Source organism: Cydia fagiglandana, chromosome Z (assembly GCF_963556715.1).
Source record: "Cydia fagiglandana chromosome Z, ilCydFagi1.1, whole genome shotgun sequence".
Lineage (NCBI taxonomy): Eukaryota > Metazoa > Arthropoda > Insecta > Lepidoptera > Tortricidae > Cydia > Cydia fagiglandana.
In genome coordinates, this window is record NC_085959.1 from 33487170 (window position 1) to 33504929 (window position 17760).

General features: G+C 37.8%; 1 protein-coding gene across 1 annotated transcript in view; it reads left to right on the forward strand.

Annotated features, from left to right (window-relative positions):
* LOC134678543 (protein sickie) overlaps positions 1-17760 on the forward strand; it is a 199335-nt gene that overhangs the window by 75941 nt on the left and 105634 nt on the right. Inside the window, exon 3 of the mRNA XM_063537127.1 lies at positions 1520-1833. Coding sequence (XP_063393197.1) covers positions 1520-1833 — 314 coding nt within the window. The remainder of the gene's footprint in view (positions 1-1519; positions 1834-17760) is intronic.

The following is a 17760-nucleotide window of genomic DNA, read 5'->3' on the forward strand; positions in this document are numbered from 1 at the left end:
ACTGAAGTACCTAATACTTATACATACAGGGTGATTCAGGAGACGTGAGCAGGACTAACACTGCGCATTTCGTAAATTATAAGCAACTGTTTCGTATCAGTATTAGTGAGGTTAACGTTAATTTTGTAGTCGTGTTGAAAAAAAAAAGTTATTAATTTATTTACGACATGCATGGTCACCCTAAAATTAGAATACCAAACTACCGATATCTGTGTCAAATTGAATGTCATCACTGTCATCACGGTCTGGTTACTTTTGAAAATCTCACCAAGTTTGACAGTTTATTTTCTTCGTAATCAAAATACTGTCATTACGGTAAAAGAGGTTTTATGATTATTAATTAAGTTTTGTAGGGTGGCCAAGATTGTAGAGAATTAAATTTGCCCTCACCAAAAAGTTAAAAAATAGGAAAAAGTGTGGTTGTTTCACATAAATACTACGGTGATCGATCAATTATCAGTTACTGAGTGTGTAGGATTAGTCCTGCTCACGTCTCATGAATCACCCTGTATATTTGATTGAGACAATCAGTACCATATCGTTAGCTGTTTTGTTTTATACACGAATCCCACATAGGAACGGAGACGGATTAGATAATATACGTACCAGAGATGTTGCGAATATTTATTCGCATCCGCAATCGCGAGACATCCGCATTATTTTCAAAATCCGCATCAGCATAATGAATATGTTGAACTATATCATAGTATCACCATCGTAATCATCATCTAGGCCCCTCTTCTAATGCGCCACTTAATATGTATACCCCTACCCCTAGGGAATGCAATACCGGGATACCAGGATCCCGAAATACCGGGATCCCGCATGCAATTTGCGGGATTAATCCCGCTCGTAAATTAAGCGGGATCCCGCGGGATTTGCGGGATCGAAGAGCGACGTGGTTCTTACGTGTTACTACAAGGAACACAGGCTCGGGCACGTGCCTACTGGCGAAAATTCTTCACGGAGCCTAAATGCATCTATGGAGGAAAGGGGTAATGACACGGAAGACCATTTTGCCCGAATTTGTCTATTTATTTCATCACACTTGCTCGTAAAAGGTGTTATTTTACGTAGGCGACGCGGTCCGTAAATAAATCTTAAATTTGTACCCAGGGAATTTTGTTATGTAGGTACGTCCGAAATTAGGCAGATTTTTTTATTGTTTTCCCTCTTTTTTCCTCACAGGTGTGATGAAAAACATTGTGTGTGCCACGAGTGGTACAGGACTTACGAAATCGCGTTAATTAAGCCTTTACACACGTTCATTCTTTTAATACAAAATGTACTATTTCTAATTTTAGTTTACTTTTTGTTTTCAACCTTCAAATTTAGTACTAATTCGTAAAATTGTATACAAACATGCGGGATCCCGCAAATACCGGGATCCCGCGGGACTTAAAATGGCAATCCCGCGGAATACCGGGATTGAGTTCCTCATGCGGGATTGCATTCCCTACCTACCCCCTACTCTACCCCAAAAATATTTTTATTAATCTCTCTTTATCTTTTTTTACAGTTGGAAAACGTGCAATGCTGCTTGGACTTTCTTCACGCCCAAAATGTCCAAGGTTTAGAGCAAGTCACAGCTGTAGACATCCGTGACGCAAAACTAAAAGCTGTACTAGCTTTGTTTTTTGCGTTAAGTCGGCACAAACAAGCATCGAAACAAAGAGCAGCGCCATCTAGCAGCAATGCTACAAACGTGGTGAAAAACTCAAGCGAAGATGTCTCCCTAAGCTCTGTTCAACGCATCAAAGGTGGCAGCAGTTGTGATGAAATTTTAACAGCCTGTGGAAATAACATCGACATGTCTACACTAGCTGCTAACAGGTAGGTTTCTAGAAACAAGATTATAATTAAAATTTACTTTATATAAAGGAATACCAAGGAGTACGTTTGCACTCAAAATTCTGACCGTGTCGAAAATTTTTATTTTAACGCCATCTAGCGGCGAGTAGTCGAACTAACCGTTAGCAACGCTGTTGACCCGGATGTAGTTTCTTGTCCAACAGTACAGATGGCGCTGCACTTCACTCTTTATTAGAAAGTGAAGGAAAAGTATTGCTTAGAATTAAAAAAAATCAATGATCTCTTCAAAGTTGGGTTCTGTAAACTAAAGATCAAACGATAAAAACTGATAGACCAACTCATAAGCAGACATCGGGGTGGTGCTATAAAACATACTTATGGCGATATCAATTTTCGACGATATAATTTTTATACTGAGTTAATTTAATTACTTACCTACATATATTATCAGACATCGTACATTTTCCAGCATTTTTGGTGCAGCGGAGTGGTGTTAACGGAATTGGTATAAATAATTTCAACCCTAATGATTAATTAGCGTTAATTACGTTAATATTAACCTTAATTTACCTACTATTTCAGTTGAAATTATCTATACTTACCAATTCCATTAACACCACTCTGCTGCACCAGAAATGCTGGAAAATGTACGGTCATTGTATATGATTCATTTATACACATCAAAAATCTTACAATCTACTTACAAAATCACGAAAAGCTTAGCCTTAACAAACAAGTCACAAACACAAAAACTACTTACTTATCCACAAATTTCGCTTCGCGCCCCAGATGCAGAGAAGCCCATTACGCTCGTCGCGCTGCCACGTTGAACCGCGATGGTCAAACTTTGCATAACAACACATCACTACTACACATTAACAACTAACGGTAGTTTGGATAAGATACATAGTATCTTCTTTATCGTATCAACGAACGCTTGCTTTGTCAGCTGAAGCAGGCGTGGCTCACTCCGCGATTTCGTAGCTTTGCTACAGGTAGCTAAAAGTACATCCGTTCCACACCAATTTTGGTGGTTAGCCATAAACCGTGCGCGTGGCGCTGTCGTCACCTAGCGGCCATATCTGTCCTGATCGTAACAGAGGCGTTTTGTTAGAAAGTGAGTCTTCTGTACCTAGTACTATTATTTATTCTGTGGCTGAAGTCAAGTATAAATTGACAAAGTGCCAACTGCTTTTAAGGTCCATTATAATCTTTGCGAAAGAGCAAAATTGCTACAATCAAGTTAAGTTCAGCCAAAGCAGGCGTGCTAAAATAAACCTGTTCCGCGTAATATGTATTAACGCGTTTATAATAAGGAGCGGCAGAGCAGAGGCATTGCCGAGCACGTGACGTGTCCGGACGAAAGTGTATCCATTGCATTTAAAGGTGAATTTACATTACGAAATTAGTGTCATGAAATTGGTTTCGTGACATTAGTTTTACCAACAGTTTCACGTGTAATTTAGTACTTTCATAATGCATGCATTAATTTCACGAATGCAAATCAGTTTCGTGCTCTGCGCGATTTTTTGGTGAAATTAGTGTCATGCAACTAATTTCGTAGTGTAAATGCGACGTGAAAACTTAGTGTCGCGAAAGTGTCTGCGCTTTGCGGACGTGTAGCTTCGATGCTGATGCGGCCATGGTCACTGCGATACTGTGAATTTCACGACACTAATTATTTCACAAAATTACTTCCGCATATATCGAAACTACTTTCGTGAAACCGATTTCAACATGCATGACACTAATTTCGTAATGTAAATCCCGCTTAAATGCAGTAGAACCCACTTAATACGATAATAACATTTAATAAAATTTCCGGCGTAATTCGCCATTTTTTTTACCTGAAACTTAATTTCTATAGATACAGTACCTACATTCACGATAGGTAAATACGGTTTCCCAGTTAAGATGTGTTTTTGACGTGGTCTCTTCACAATCTTCTAATCTTCAATCTAATATGTACTAGGTATTAGTTGCTATTTTACCTATGAGTCATTTCATAGGCCTTTCAGTCTATTGCAGACTATGCAAACAGTGTCATGGCTCCTCTACACGATGGGCCAGCGCCAGCCACTCCAAGGGACGCATTAATGCGTTAGAGAGAGCAAGTGATATTGCTATCTCATTCTACCGCATGGGTGCGTTTTTCATGGCTGTATAAGCCAATATCTATGAGTAATACCTTTTTAACAATTGGTCCTATTGCCATCAATGAGATCCGGGAGAAATCTAGTCTCTCATAGAACTCATAGAAAATTCTTTAAATAAATCAGCACGTATGTATACTCGTGTGACTCGTAAATCTTCTCTCGTAATTCGACATTTCTTTTCTCACTTCTTCTTCTACCTAGCGTTTTCCCGGCCTAGTGCCAGGGTCCGATTTCCTGGTCAATCTTCTCCACATTTGCTGCGATCACTAAATTTTAATTATATGCTGTACATCAAATTATACTACATACATATATAATATAATATATAAAATTACAATATATATATAATATATATTGTGATGGTAACCGAAAAATAAAACAATTGCTAAAAATGAACAATTCCTGCAAATTCATCTATACTTCTGCTAGTAACATTTGGTAAGTACCTAAAAACATAAATGGAGGCATATTAGGAAGTCAGAATTGTCAGAAAAGCGTCTGGGGTGTGATATCTATCGAAAGTGAGTTCAAAACAGCTGCGTATACAAACGGTAGATCGGAAATGCCTACCGCCGCGACGGCTATAAATTAATCCTAGCCGCGCTACTAACGGCTGTACGGTGACACTTCTATTTTTAAACTAAGCGCCCTCTATTGGCGAGTTGCCGAGGTGATTCTCGCTGTTACTGGTTTACTCATATTCTATGTTTGTAAACAAAGGGGACCGAAGTGCAAATTGAAGACTTCCCCAAACGCAATTTAGCATTTATGAAACAGTTGCTTAAACGAGAAAAATATATTACAATGTACCTAATTGTATATGTGGCTTTTTAGGGTTCCGTACCCAAAGGGTAAAACGGGACCCTATTACTAAGACTTCGCTGTCCGTCCGTCCGTCCGTCCGTCTGTCTGTCACCAGGCTGTATCTCACGAACCGTGATAGCTATAGACAGTTGAAATTTTCACAGATGATGTATTTCTGTTGCCGCTATAACAACAAATACTAAAAACAGAATAAAGTAAAGATTTAAATGTAAACTAAAAACAGAATAAAACTCCCATACAGCCAACGTGATTTTTGACCAAAGTTAAGCAACGTCGGGCGTGGTCAGTACTTGGATGGGTGACCGTTTTCTTTTTGCATTTTTTCCGTTTTTTTTTGCTCTATGGTACGGAACCCTTCGTGCGCGAGTCCGACTCGCACTTGCCCGGTTTTTTTATTCTACGTAGGTAACATGATATTCGGTAGTGCCTACCATTATGGTTGATTTGATAGGCTTCAGAGGTGTGACGCGCTTAACTCTTACCTCTGTTGACTCCCGGTCAAAGCTTCTCTGATTAGGTACGCAGACAATACCGACGTCACGTCACCCCGTCTCGAACTCGCCGCACGACAAAAGGCTAACAAGCTATTGTGTGACATTCGGTGTCTTTGCCGGCATAAAAGCCTATGTGACTGGAGGCATCACAGTCGAGCTTCCTTTGTTCATTTGAGGGTGAGGTATGGTCGGCGCCCTCAGACCAACGCACGTGCGTACACCGCACCGCTACCTGCATTATGCATATAATTTAACTGAGGCAATCGTGTGAGGCGTGCTATGGGCGGCACGAGCCACCGTTGAGCACTTAACATGACTTGTTACCTACCAATCATGAGCTATACCTTCTTCTATAAGTATTTGACCTTAATCATTTTAACCAGTTTAAAAAAAGTAATCCAAAAATAAAGTTGCGCATTTTAGAAGGAACTTTCATAAATCATTAGCTTCTGTGCATAAATTGTTACAAGTGCGTTTAGACCTATGGTTGTTGTGATTTTTTTTCTGTCGAGCGAAAGTCAAATCGATGAATTTACCTACTAACGAAAGGCCGTATGATTGTTATTAATATTTTTGGCAACCGTGTTATTATCTAAAAAGCGCTTCGATTTTCAAAACTCTGCTGGCTGAACCTATACTGCACACCTTAACCAGTATAAAACATCCAACTGGCTGCGGTAGGTATGTCTAATTGATTCCAGACCCAGACTCCCACAAATGGGCCCTTTGAGGGAGTTTATCAAATAAGTACAAGGTGGTCTGTTTTCCTTGCTAGGTAAGGTGTATATAAAATTGTCACAAATATTCAGCAGAACTGTGTCAGCAGTCACAGGTATCAGACTCTTCTCGGATAAAGAAAAGTGAGAGCAATCAGACACGAATATAAACCAGTTTGAGATCTCATGAGTTTTTCTCATAGGTGAACAACCGGGGATGCATGCTGCACAATGGGACCACTTTCCTTACCGGGACACTCCTTGTACGGGGCACGGCGGCCCGGCAACTCGAATGTCATTCTACAGCCTACACATTATACACATTGATTTGTATGCGACATGATACGATCAATACGATCTTTAATATCAATTGTATTGTTGCTAGGGAGGAAAATATCAAAAATTGTATCTACACATACATATATATTACATACGTATATACTAACAGTAACATTCCTTTCTTACTTTGTGTAATACTTTCAAATGTCCCTTTTTTATAAGTAGATTTTCGTAATTTGTACCACCGATTACAAAAAACTAACTAAACCTTTCCTTTCGTAGATTTCTGTGAAACCATTAACTTTTCCTAATGAAATGCATGGGGTTCAAATCGGTAGCTCTAGATCCTCCATTATTCTTCTTACCATCAGATTCTGAATTTCTGACCTTTGTGTGATCCATACCAAACGCGACACTCTGTACAATAAATTATACTAAGTATGTAGGTACATAAGTACCTACGTACAACATCGCAATTTTACTACCTAACACATAAGACTTTTTGCTTCGAATCACGTCTCGCGTTACCGCGGTCGGTTATCCAATACCCAATTATGAAAGTTAGGGTGTTATAATATAACCATCATGCTAAGTATTAGTTGCTAGCGTCGTTGTAGATATTCGTAAACAAATAATTTTATAACCTATAGGGTAAATCGTCAAATACTGGCCACTGTTTAATAACTGACCACCGTATACTAAAAATGAATTGTATTCACCTATAAACAGAATATTTATTTAGTATAACTAATAATAATTGTTTCAAAACTACAATGCATTTTCATAGGTTTTTTGATCTAAGTATTCATCGCTGCCTCTCGTACACTTTATTAATAGCCGTTGCTAATTTTAGGTTTCTTAGGAAACTTAACAAGATTAGCTTGAGAGCCACCAGAGCATACTATATCATGTTGAGCAAGTACATTTATAACATAATTATACGAGTAAATCGCGCGCTTCGTATATTTACATAATAATAAATTATTATTAATTATATTTTGTATTCTGCTATTTTTAACGTAAAGATTAAACAACAATGTTGGCATTTGATCAAGTAAATTATAAGTACCTAGTGTGGTGTGAACTATGTACTCACTGGAATGTTTATTTTATTTATAATGTTAATATCCATAGAGGAAAATGGGGACTAGGTACGTTTGTATGGAGAACAGTAACAGATTAGATGTACTAAACATCCTAAAACCTCAACACATATGAACTTCCTCATTTAAAAGAATGGTGGCTGGCTTATAGGCTAGATTTATTTTCGTTTTACTATCTTATATGTTAACAGGTTCTGGTATTGAGCATCATCCCTCCATTGTCTGATAGAAAAGCGGTCGGGAGCGCGCGTTCAGTTTACGACGGCTGCCGTGCGCTTGACTGGCCTCTGGTGAAAATACCTCTTTTAAACTACACTTTTACGTCGTCGTAAATTGCGTCTTGAGAGCTCAATGCTTTACTTAATCTTAAGTGTTTTATTGCCTGCACCATAGAACGTTAGCCGTCACTCCAAAGATCGAAAACTATGAACCTATAAAGTTGTTTACAAGATACATGAAGAAAGCAGTGGATAGGCTCAATAGATGGTTCAATGTAATTGAATGATCGATCATCCAAACGTTATAGTACCTAAATAAATGCAATGACAAAACTACATATGAGCTGAAATGTTCCTTTAAGTACATACCTACTAAAACGCTATTATCCATATTTTAATTAAGTACATATTGCCTACATATCTATGGCCGTTCGCGGGCTATTTAAGTCTCCAACGATTACTTATGTAGACGCAAATAACAACCAATATTGCGTAGGCCACAAACGAAATGTTTCATCATTTCATAAAATTCGAGCTTTATTCAGTAGGTGTAGACATCGAGGTTTACTATGCAAGTGTTAGATATGTACATATGCAGATTTGGTTGTGCCAGTGGAATGGAGATGTCTAATCAATCGGATTTTGGTCCAGTGGCTCCGAAAAGTTCGGTTGCCCGTTTATGGAGCAACGCAATTCCAGTCGACTGGTTGGGACATATCCTCAAACAAGCCAAATGTACACTGTATAAAGTAATATGGGTAAGTTTCCTTGATGAAAGCTCCCATTAGTAAATTGAATAGATCTCGCTTGTGCACAGCTATACACGAATCGACGATGACTGTCGAGTAAAATACACTCACGATAAATGTATCATACCTACATATGTAATATGTATAGGTACTCGTACTTAGGTTTACGCTACGTCTTACGTAGGCGAACAACGCGCGAACGCGGCGCGGCGCGGCGCGGCGAAAGCGGCCGCCGCCGCGCCGCGCCGCGCCGCGCCGCCTGACATTCGCGTGCAAATCGCGCCGCACCGCGTTCGCAACGAGATCGCTTACGTAGGACACTTCTATGGGCATCAAAGGATTGATTTCGCCGCGCCGCGCCGCACCGCGTTCGCGCGTTGTTCGCCTACGTAAGACGTAGCGTTACCTAGGCAGAATGATAATATATAAATTATATAATACCTACTGATATAATATTATAAAATGTCTGCCCTTACAGATAAAGGATAACCCTGTTCACGCTTAAAGCCGCTGAACCGATTTCGATGAAATTTGGTATAGAGATAGTTTTGGAAGGACATAGGATAGATAGTATTTATCTATTATCATTTTATCATCCCAGGCAGAAGCAAGTAAGATATAATAGAATTGTTGCCCGCGCTATTTTGGGACTAATATCGCTTTAAAGAAAGTGCCTACTCCTATCTTAAATCCACCAACGCACTTGTGACCCCTGTTAATCATTGATTATTTAGGTACAATTTGGCGATTCTTTGCTCGTTTGCCTCCTTATGAAAGCTCGTATATTATTCCTTGTAGTTTAATGTACCTATTAGCAGTAATATAAACTACTATGCACCCATCACGATGTACTTGTACAAGTACATGTGATACATTGCAGCAACGATATAAAATGGGTACTTACGCTTTTTGTGAAATGCAGCTCAACAACTGCAATGCAGTGCAACAAATGTTAGTTTCTCGATTCGGGTGCCCGCAATAACTTAGCCCTGCACTTGGCAGAAAGTACATTAATATTTTTTATTCTTTTTATTAGAAATAAATCACAATTACATAACATTTTGATCCACGAGCATCGTTAAACCAGAATGGTTTGTCCCGATACTCCATTCCGCAGTACTTAAATAATTAAATATACAATAGACACTTAAAACACATCTAATTCGTAAACAGCATAATGAATATAACGATTGCAAAAAATTACAAGCTGGGCGCATCTGTTATCACACATGATTACTAAATATTGCGTACTCTGCTTAAGCTACAAAATAAATAGTAAATTTCACTTTTATTCGTGAGTTTACTTACCGTGAATTTTTATATTAATATCCTTGGTCGAAATTATAAAAAATGCCAGACATCTTGGATCGCTAAATAGTTTATTAAATCACGTCGAGAATTAAATATATTTACTTACCTACATCTTATTAGTAAATAAGTAGGTGAGATTGTTTATTTTGTTCATTTTTTTTGGGTGATTAATAATCAATACTCCGATGAATGGTGTTGAATCGATGATTATACATATACATTATTATTATTCCTTCATTCATCATCTTTCTTAGGCTAGGGTTTTTATAATATGAATATAAAAGTATTATTATACAATTACAAAGGAGTAAAAAGATGCAACTCCGGTTTTTTGAAAACTGTCGCGATTTTTTTACATATCATGCAAGACCGAGACAATGAATATTGATGCCACTTATCAATATCTCAAATTCATAATGACGCAACGGCATGGCATGGACCGGGCTGCAAGCACGCACCCTCTTATTATTACAATACTAAACTATTCGCATGCGAAAGGTAACCAGCTACGCTATTTTTAGAGACTTATCACGTATAAGTACTATATTTTTATTTAAATGGGTGCCATATTTTAGTAGTAGGTATACTAGGTATCCACTTGCTTTGGCAGATATTTTTTTTTTATTCATCATATCATCATCTTCTAAGCTTTATTTTAATTATTCTTCTGCATTTTTTGGGGTATAATTTTAAATAAGCGAGTGAAAAGAATACCTAATTACATAATATAAATTTCTTATAAACTTTACGAGAAGATTTTTGTTTATTTGTTTTAGGTATTAGGCACGCTATTCTTGGGTAAAACTTCCCTGACCAAGTTCAGAGAATAGTACCTACCTAATGAATGTCGAATCGTTTCAAACGGTAATCCCACCGTAGTTTGCAACCCGGAAGCTATTTTCCGCCGGTCGTTGCTGTAAATTATTTTACCGCAGCAGGGACGGCTGATTTAACGAGATAAGCCGCGAACCCTTCTGTGAGTGCATAATGTCATCCCGCTAATGCAAGGGCCCCTCCCTGGCGCAGATGGCACTCTCGCTTAGTTTTTCATACTGGCACGTATAGCTTTGGCTATAGTGTTTAACATTCGCTGTATCCCGCGCGATCACGGATTCGGAAGGGGCGAAGGCCCTGGTGCTTTTGTCGACTATTCCGTCCTGTTGAGCGGATGCAATGGTCGCGCGCGCACGCTCCCGCGCCGCCGTTGCCGCGCGCTCGCCTCGCGCCGCGCCCGGCTCTGTCCGCGTCGCGCTTCGTGCCCTCACACCATCGGCTCGACAGTGCGACTGTGACAAATCGTCTTAAGAATTATTGTTTATGGTGTGCAAAGCTCGCTACAGACTATTTATAGCTCCCTTATACGGCGCTGTCCTAATCGGAGCTGTTCCAGTGGACGCAACGAGAGATGGTTTTGATGTTTACATTTTGTGCAGTTTGAGTTAATTCTAGCTGCGAGTATTTTTATTTGGCTAGTGATTCACCGTAACCGACGTTTATTTTCCGTATACTGAATGTTAAAGCGAGAACCGTAAATTGGCTTCGTGGAAAGTATCGGTAAACTTTGAAACTCGAGTGTCAAACTTTTTAAAGCCTGGAGGTATTTATTAGTCACGCAATGCGGTGAACGGAGCGCGTAAACAAATACTTCAATTATTTAATTTCTAAGTGCAGCATTGAATGATAGCAGATAAATGCGAGCTATGGCGCCTTGGGTGCTAAAGTTGTAGTGTTATTAGTTGAGCTTAACCGCCCACACATCGGTGTTGCGAAGACCGTGTGGCCGGCGCCGGCGCCCGCGCCGCGTCGGCGAGCTCCGCGGAGCTTGTTCGTGGTAAATCTTTCATTTTACTTATTGCATGGCCATTGGCCGCCACGGGCTCGCAAAGACTTGTCGGTATCTCGCCCTGACGCCTACGCTCGACACCTACGCGTATTATAATTTACTATGCGCTTAAATCTTAGATTTACAGTCCCAATAGCAACTTAACTATGAGCCAAATGCACCGACTTTATAGTTTACATAACTTCAGATTGCTGATATGCTGTAAGTAGAAATACTTCTTCTTACATATTTTCAAGTTTACTTAATCTCTAGAACTCTATACCTATGTACGAATATATATCTTTTTTCGATTTTCGCAGTAGACTCTCTGATCAAGTTAAGCAGTATTGTAAGAGCAGATGCAGCACACGTAGAGTTATAAAATAAGTTATAAAATGGATTATTACAAATATTAAACCGTTTATCACTTTTACAACCAAGACGACTCTATCAACTAAGAGGTCATAAATATCCATCATCAAGTTTGAACCGCAGGGTGTTCCAAAGTAAAGGTTTTACTTTGGAATAAATAATTTATTTCAGTTAATTAAAATATGCCTTCATTCAAATTTTAATACTGTTAAGTTAAAGTAGGTAACTATTAACAACCTCGATATGGTTCTATTTGGAATGGGATATCAATGATATCATATATCAATGAATTCTAATATGTACTTATTTGCTTCGTAATACGCATACGCATGACCCTGTAAGCTAGGGAGAAGTATAATTTTGGAATAATTATCGGGTGAATAATGATAACTAGATAGATACCAACCATTTATTCGTACTAATACAAATAATATAAACGTGTAGGATCGTATATGAAATTTTTCGACTACATACAGTCAAAGGAAGTTTATTTGTTACGTGGTTTATTTTATTGTCTCGCAACGGCTATATAGGGATGTAATAAAGTACTTTGTGTGCCAAATTACTTTAACAAGCGTTTGATCTGGCGTAGCAGGGGTGTTATTGCCGCGAGCTATTTACATGCGTTTTTTCAAACCGTAACCCTTACTCCTATCATGCCGTACATATTTATCATTTAAAATCCTTCCGAAGGTCATTTTATAAGTAATCGTGACCGAATCGTAAACTATTTAATTGAATCTCTAATAACCTTTTTTTAACAGTTATAACTACCTACCTATAATATGTAACCAACCTTATGATAATTGATAATAAAATAAAATTATCCTCTCATCTCAAGTTAAAATTAACTGTTCTATTTTTCCAAGAGTATTTGGCATGGAAATATTTAAAAAAAGAATGCAATGCAACTTTCTATAAAACATACAAAATAGTTTACCCAGCTAAATCAATTCGGTAGATAAACTTATCAATATACTGACCCAACAACGTGTTTAGTTTTAATACAGCAATTTAATTAAATTGAACGAGGATATACAGCTTGATGCAGTTTATTGGAAACTAAGGGAGTGTGGGTGCTATGTGTACGCGGTAACGTACAACGTCAGGTTGTAGTGAACAATTTACTCAGAACTCCTGCTGTTCTCGGCGTGCCTGTATAGTTGTATACGTGCAGTGCAATAATTTCGGTCCGTTTACGTGGAGCTGCCATGTCCTTAAGCTGAGTTTTCATTGCGCATCGCTGAATTTGTAGTTTTGTTTTCCTATGCCGCAGATGTAGGTACCTACCTAATCAAATTAAATAATTTATTCACTAATCGTGCTTACAGCTAATTATACATTTATCCTTCTGCCAAACCACAATGTGGTTTGTTGGCCACATATGTATGTGTATAATACGAATATAATTACGGAGGTTTTCGTTTATATGTATATATCAACTATTAACATTAATAAAAGATGCTCGGAAAGACGCCCACTCAATGACGCCGGGCTTTTAACTCGGGACTGATTAGGAGATAATTAATCATTCATCTTTTTCTAATACATAATATTACGCGAGATACTGTCAAGGAAAATTATATTCATGCTAGAAGGTGGCATACAGTCGCGTAAATATACATCAAATACCACCATTGTAGACCACAATTTCATAAACCGATATTTTTACCATAGACCTATTTGCAAGTATTCTATGTGGGATTGTGGGCACGCCGGGAGCGTTTATGTAATCTTTAAACTTTAATATACGAGTAGATACCATTTACCCGAATAGAGTTCTTAACTGATTGGCTTAAGGTCTATGTTATGATTGTTAATACGTATATTCTATGGAGCAGTTGATCAGCCTAAACCAGTCTCGGGCGAGTGGGTGCGCTGCGGAGCAAGTTTAGTCGCTACTAGGGTTGCCAACCGTACTATATTATATAGTATTGTACTATATTTTGGCTCTCTGTACTATATACTTTTGGAAAAATATATAGTACGCTAAAATACTATATTTCCTATTAAACGTATATTACACTCATGTTTAGTATTTTATCTAAAAAGTACTATATGTTTTGGAAATGTACTATATTTTTGATGCCTTATTCTGGAAAATACTATATTCCACCAAAAAAAAGTTGGCAACCCTAGTCGCTACTTAGGCTCTCCTACAATCAAGTACCAACTCCTTTATTACTTAACGCATTATAACATTCTCTGATATATACAATTACACTCTGACCCTATAAAACATCGGATAACTTCAGAGGCAGCATGTACGCTTATTTTGCGGTGCTCTGCCTAAACCTATTTAGGCAATATAGTAACTAGTAAAGTATGAAATATCGTAAAACCATTCAATTTGATTGCACTGATATTATTTATGTATACACGTTATTTTTAATTAACCATTATTCTATGAACTGAATGAAATAAATAATAATTTTCAATTTCGCATATTCACACATACTTACATCAGTAATACCTACCTATTGGATTAGGTACTTAATACTTGCCAATAGTATTTTTTCATTATTATGATTTTTAATCATTTTGCGTTTTATTTTTACACACACATTTGACATTTGAAGTAAAACTTTTGTGTTTTTATTTTTACAAAATAGATCGTATCGGATGTTGACTATTAATGCAATAAATATTTAATTTCCCGTAGTAATAGTGGAATAAATATTTAGAAGTGATTTCGAAGAAACTCCCAAACTCGTGACTGTAAATGAAACTTGTGGTGTTAGTATTTGTTTATTCGGGCCTGTCGAAAGGAGCGGGGGAGGGAGGGGGGCGGCCCCCTAGGATTCTGCGCTGCCCCCGTCGGAGTACAACAATAGTTCACACGAATAATCGATAATACCCATAGCTGCAAGGTTATAGACCCTTTGCGACACTATATTTTTTGTGGACTAAAAAGTAAAAATGTGTTTAGTTTGCGTTTTAACTTTTAACTATTAACGGTATACTCGTAAAATTATGAATTATTACATTTAGTTGGTAAATATTAAGGAAAATTATTTAAAAAAAATACCTATTTAGTAGTAGCCTATATTAAGGGAATAATGAAATGGGGTATTTTAGTTAAGTTATTATTTATTGCTTTATTCCATAATTTATGAAAAATGTATAATTTTTGAGTAACAAAATAGTCACTAATTAATAAAAATAAAACACCTAAGTAGGTATGTTATACAATAAGGAAAACCATTTATCAACTATTATATTTAAATCCCCAAAAAAGTGGCTGTTATAAATCCAACTTAGCGTCGCGGCCTGGTACCTGTTTGCTCTCTACCCTCGCTTTAATAATGAAAATATATGAAATCCGCTGGAGTTACAGCCCACTCTATTTCAACAATTTGACATGCGACAGTTGAATATGGCAAGTTTTATTCAGACAGATTTGTATTTATTACACACAGTAATTACTGATAATTTTTAGGGTTCCGTACCTTTAAAGGAAAAAACTAGAGATGCAACGGAGAGTTGTTTAGCCGGATATTCGGCCAGCGGAACTATAGCTACATTTCGGTTTTGCAAGTGCGCATTCTGCAGGTTTGACCTGTTTCCTAGTGAACGTTCGCGCTGACTCATTTCTAGGTTCGAAATGAGTGCGCGTGCAAGTCAATGGAATTATTAAATTATTTTAAAATAATAAACAAGTACGATTATGACCGTGTCTGTTTCTTAAATCCAATTTGTTTACTCCGAAATCAAGTAATTTTACTATCCGGTATCCGGACGATAGCAGGTAGGGCATGCAGTACCGGTCCCGGTACCAAGAATTTCATTTCCCGGTTCTGGGCATGGCCGCAACCGGGATTCCCGGTTCTTCCCGGATCTCAAGGCATCTTTTGATTACTTTTAAGAAATTGTTTGTGTTAGCGCACAATCTTTATGAATGACTTATTTTCATATAAATAATTGCATAAGAATTAATAAATGACTTATTTTATTATAAACAAACACTTAATTGGCGTTCCAACCTATTTGCCGAAATGAACCGGCATACTTTGCCTCCGCCTGGGCCGAGCCACACTGCCCGGCCGTAACGTAGTCCATGCACTCAGCACTATGACGGCACGGCCTGCCTGCACGAATGCCTACTATACTAGGTTAGTTTGTCGGGTTATTTGGGTCCCCCGTTTCATAGCACCATTATTAAATGTTATATAATGTCCCGAGCTAAAGTACTAAAACATTACTACTATTTAAATGGGAATAAATAGTCATATGATGAGAACCGGGAAGTACCGGTACCGGGTCTTCCGTACCGGTTCTTTTGACACTATAAAATTCCCGGGAATATGAGAACCGGGAATTCCCGGGAGCAGGCCCTAATAGCAGGTGAATATCCGGTATCCGGCCGAATAGTAAAATAATAGCCGGTTAGGCCGGATACCGGATAGTAACCGGATATCCGGTGCATCTCTAGAAAAAACGGTACCCTTATAGGATCACTCGTGCGTCTGTCTGTCTGTCGCTACTCGCTATACGATAAGTAATTGCTTCTGTATTCTTTTACATTAACTATGAAAATTGTATTGAGAGATCAATAAACTAAACTAAACTGTCCGTCTGTCACAGGTTATTTTCTCGAAAACTACTGGACCAATTACATTGAAATTTGATACACATATGTAAATTGGTGACCCAAAGATTGATATGTTTTTATTATAATTTTACAATACATAGGTTCGAAGTTATTAGTTACGGAAAATAGTTCTTTACCTATAGATGACAGGAAAACCTATTACAAATGTCCGACTCGCACTTGGCCGCTTTTTTTTATTACTGTCCTTATAGTTAAATACGGGCCCATGCTGCGCGAAGATTTGGTACCTAGGTATGCTTAATTCAGTAAATTCTCTCATGGAGCGTTCCGTACCAACAAACAAAAATTTTATAACGTTTTGATAGACCATTGTTACCTTTTTTAAGTTATTTTGCAATATATTTGTTTCAAAAACTTATAGATAAACTCCGAAATAATCTTATGTTCTTGACTCGGGCGCTATCACTGTCAATATCTTTGAAAAAAATGAGTAGAGTCAGACCAATAAAACTCTGCAGCAGATTTGATAGCCCACGCATTCGATGTATTATTTTAAACGTCAAACTTCTATGAAATTATGACGTATAAATAACACTGGCACTGCGAGGGCTATCAAAATCGCTGCAGACTTTTCGTGGCTTAACTCTAACGGACTGAATGTTCTAATCACTCCAATATATGACTGCGAATTTCACTCATTTTACGGGTGAAATTGTCAGTGACAGCGCCCGTTACGAGGTTGCAGCAGTGATGTCGCAATAGTAATGCAGTTGCAGTTGCCATCCGTATTTTCCCTTTGTTAAGTGAAATTGCGACATAATTGGTATGTGGTATGTATGTTAGAGAATGAAAGGGGAACATTGTGTTTAGATTATATTTTTAGGAACTCCAAATGGCAAATACGTGTTTGAATTGGTAATACAGGGTGATTCATGAGACGTGAGCAGGACTAATCCTGCACACTCAGTAACTGGTAATTGATCGATCACCGTCGTATTTAGGTGAAACAACCACACTTTTTCCTATTTTTCAACTTTTTGGTGAGGGCAAATTTAATTCTCTACAATCATGGTCACCCCCTGCAAGACCTAATTAATAAACATAAAACCTCTTTTACGAAGAAAATAAAATGTCAAACCTGAGTGAGATACGAGTTTTCAAAAGTAACCAGACCGTGATGACGTTGATGACATTCAATTTGACACAGAATATCGGTAGTTTAGTATTCTAATGTTAGGGTGACCATCCATGTCGTAAATAAATTGATGACTTTTTTTTTCAACACGACTAGAAAATTAACGGTAACCTCACTAATACTGATAGGAAACAGTTGCTTATAATTTACGAAATG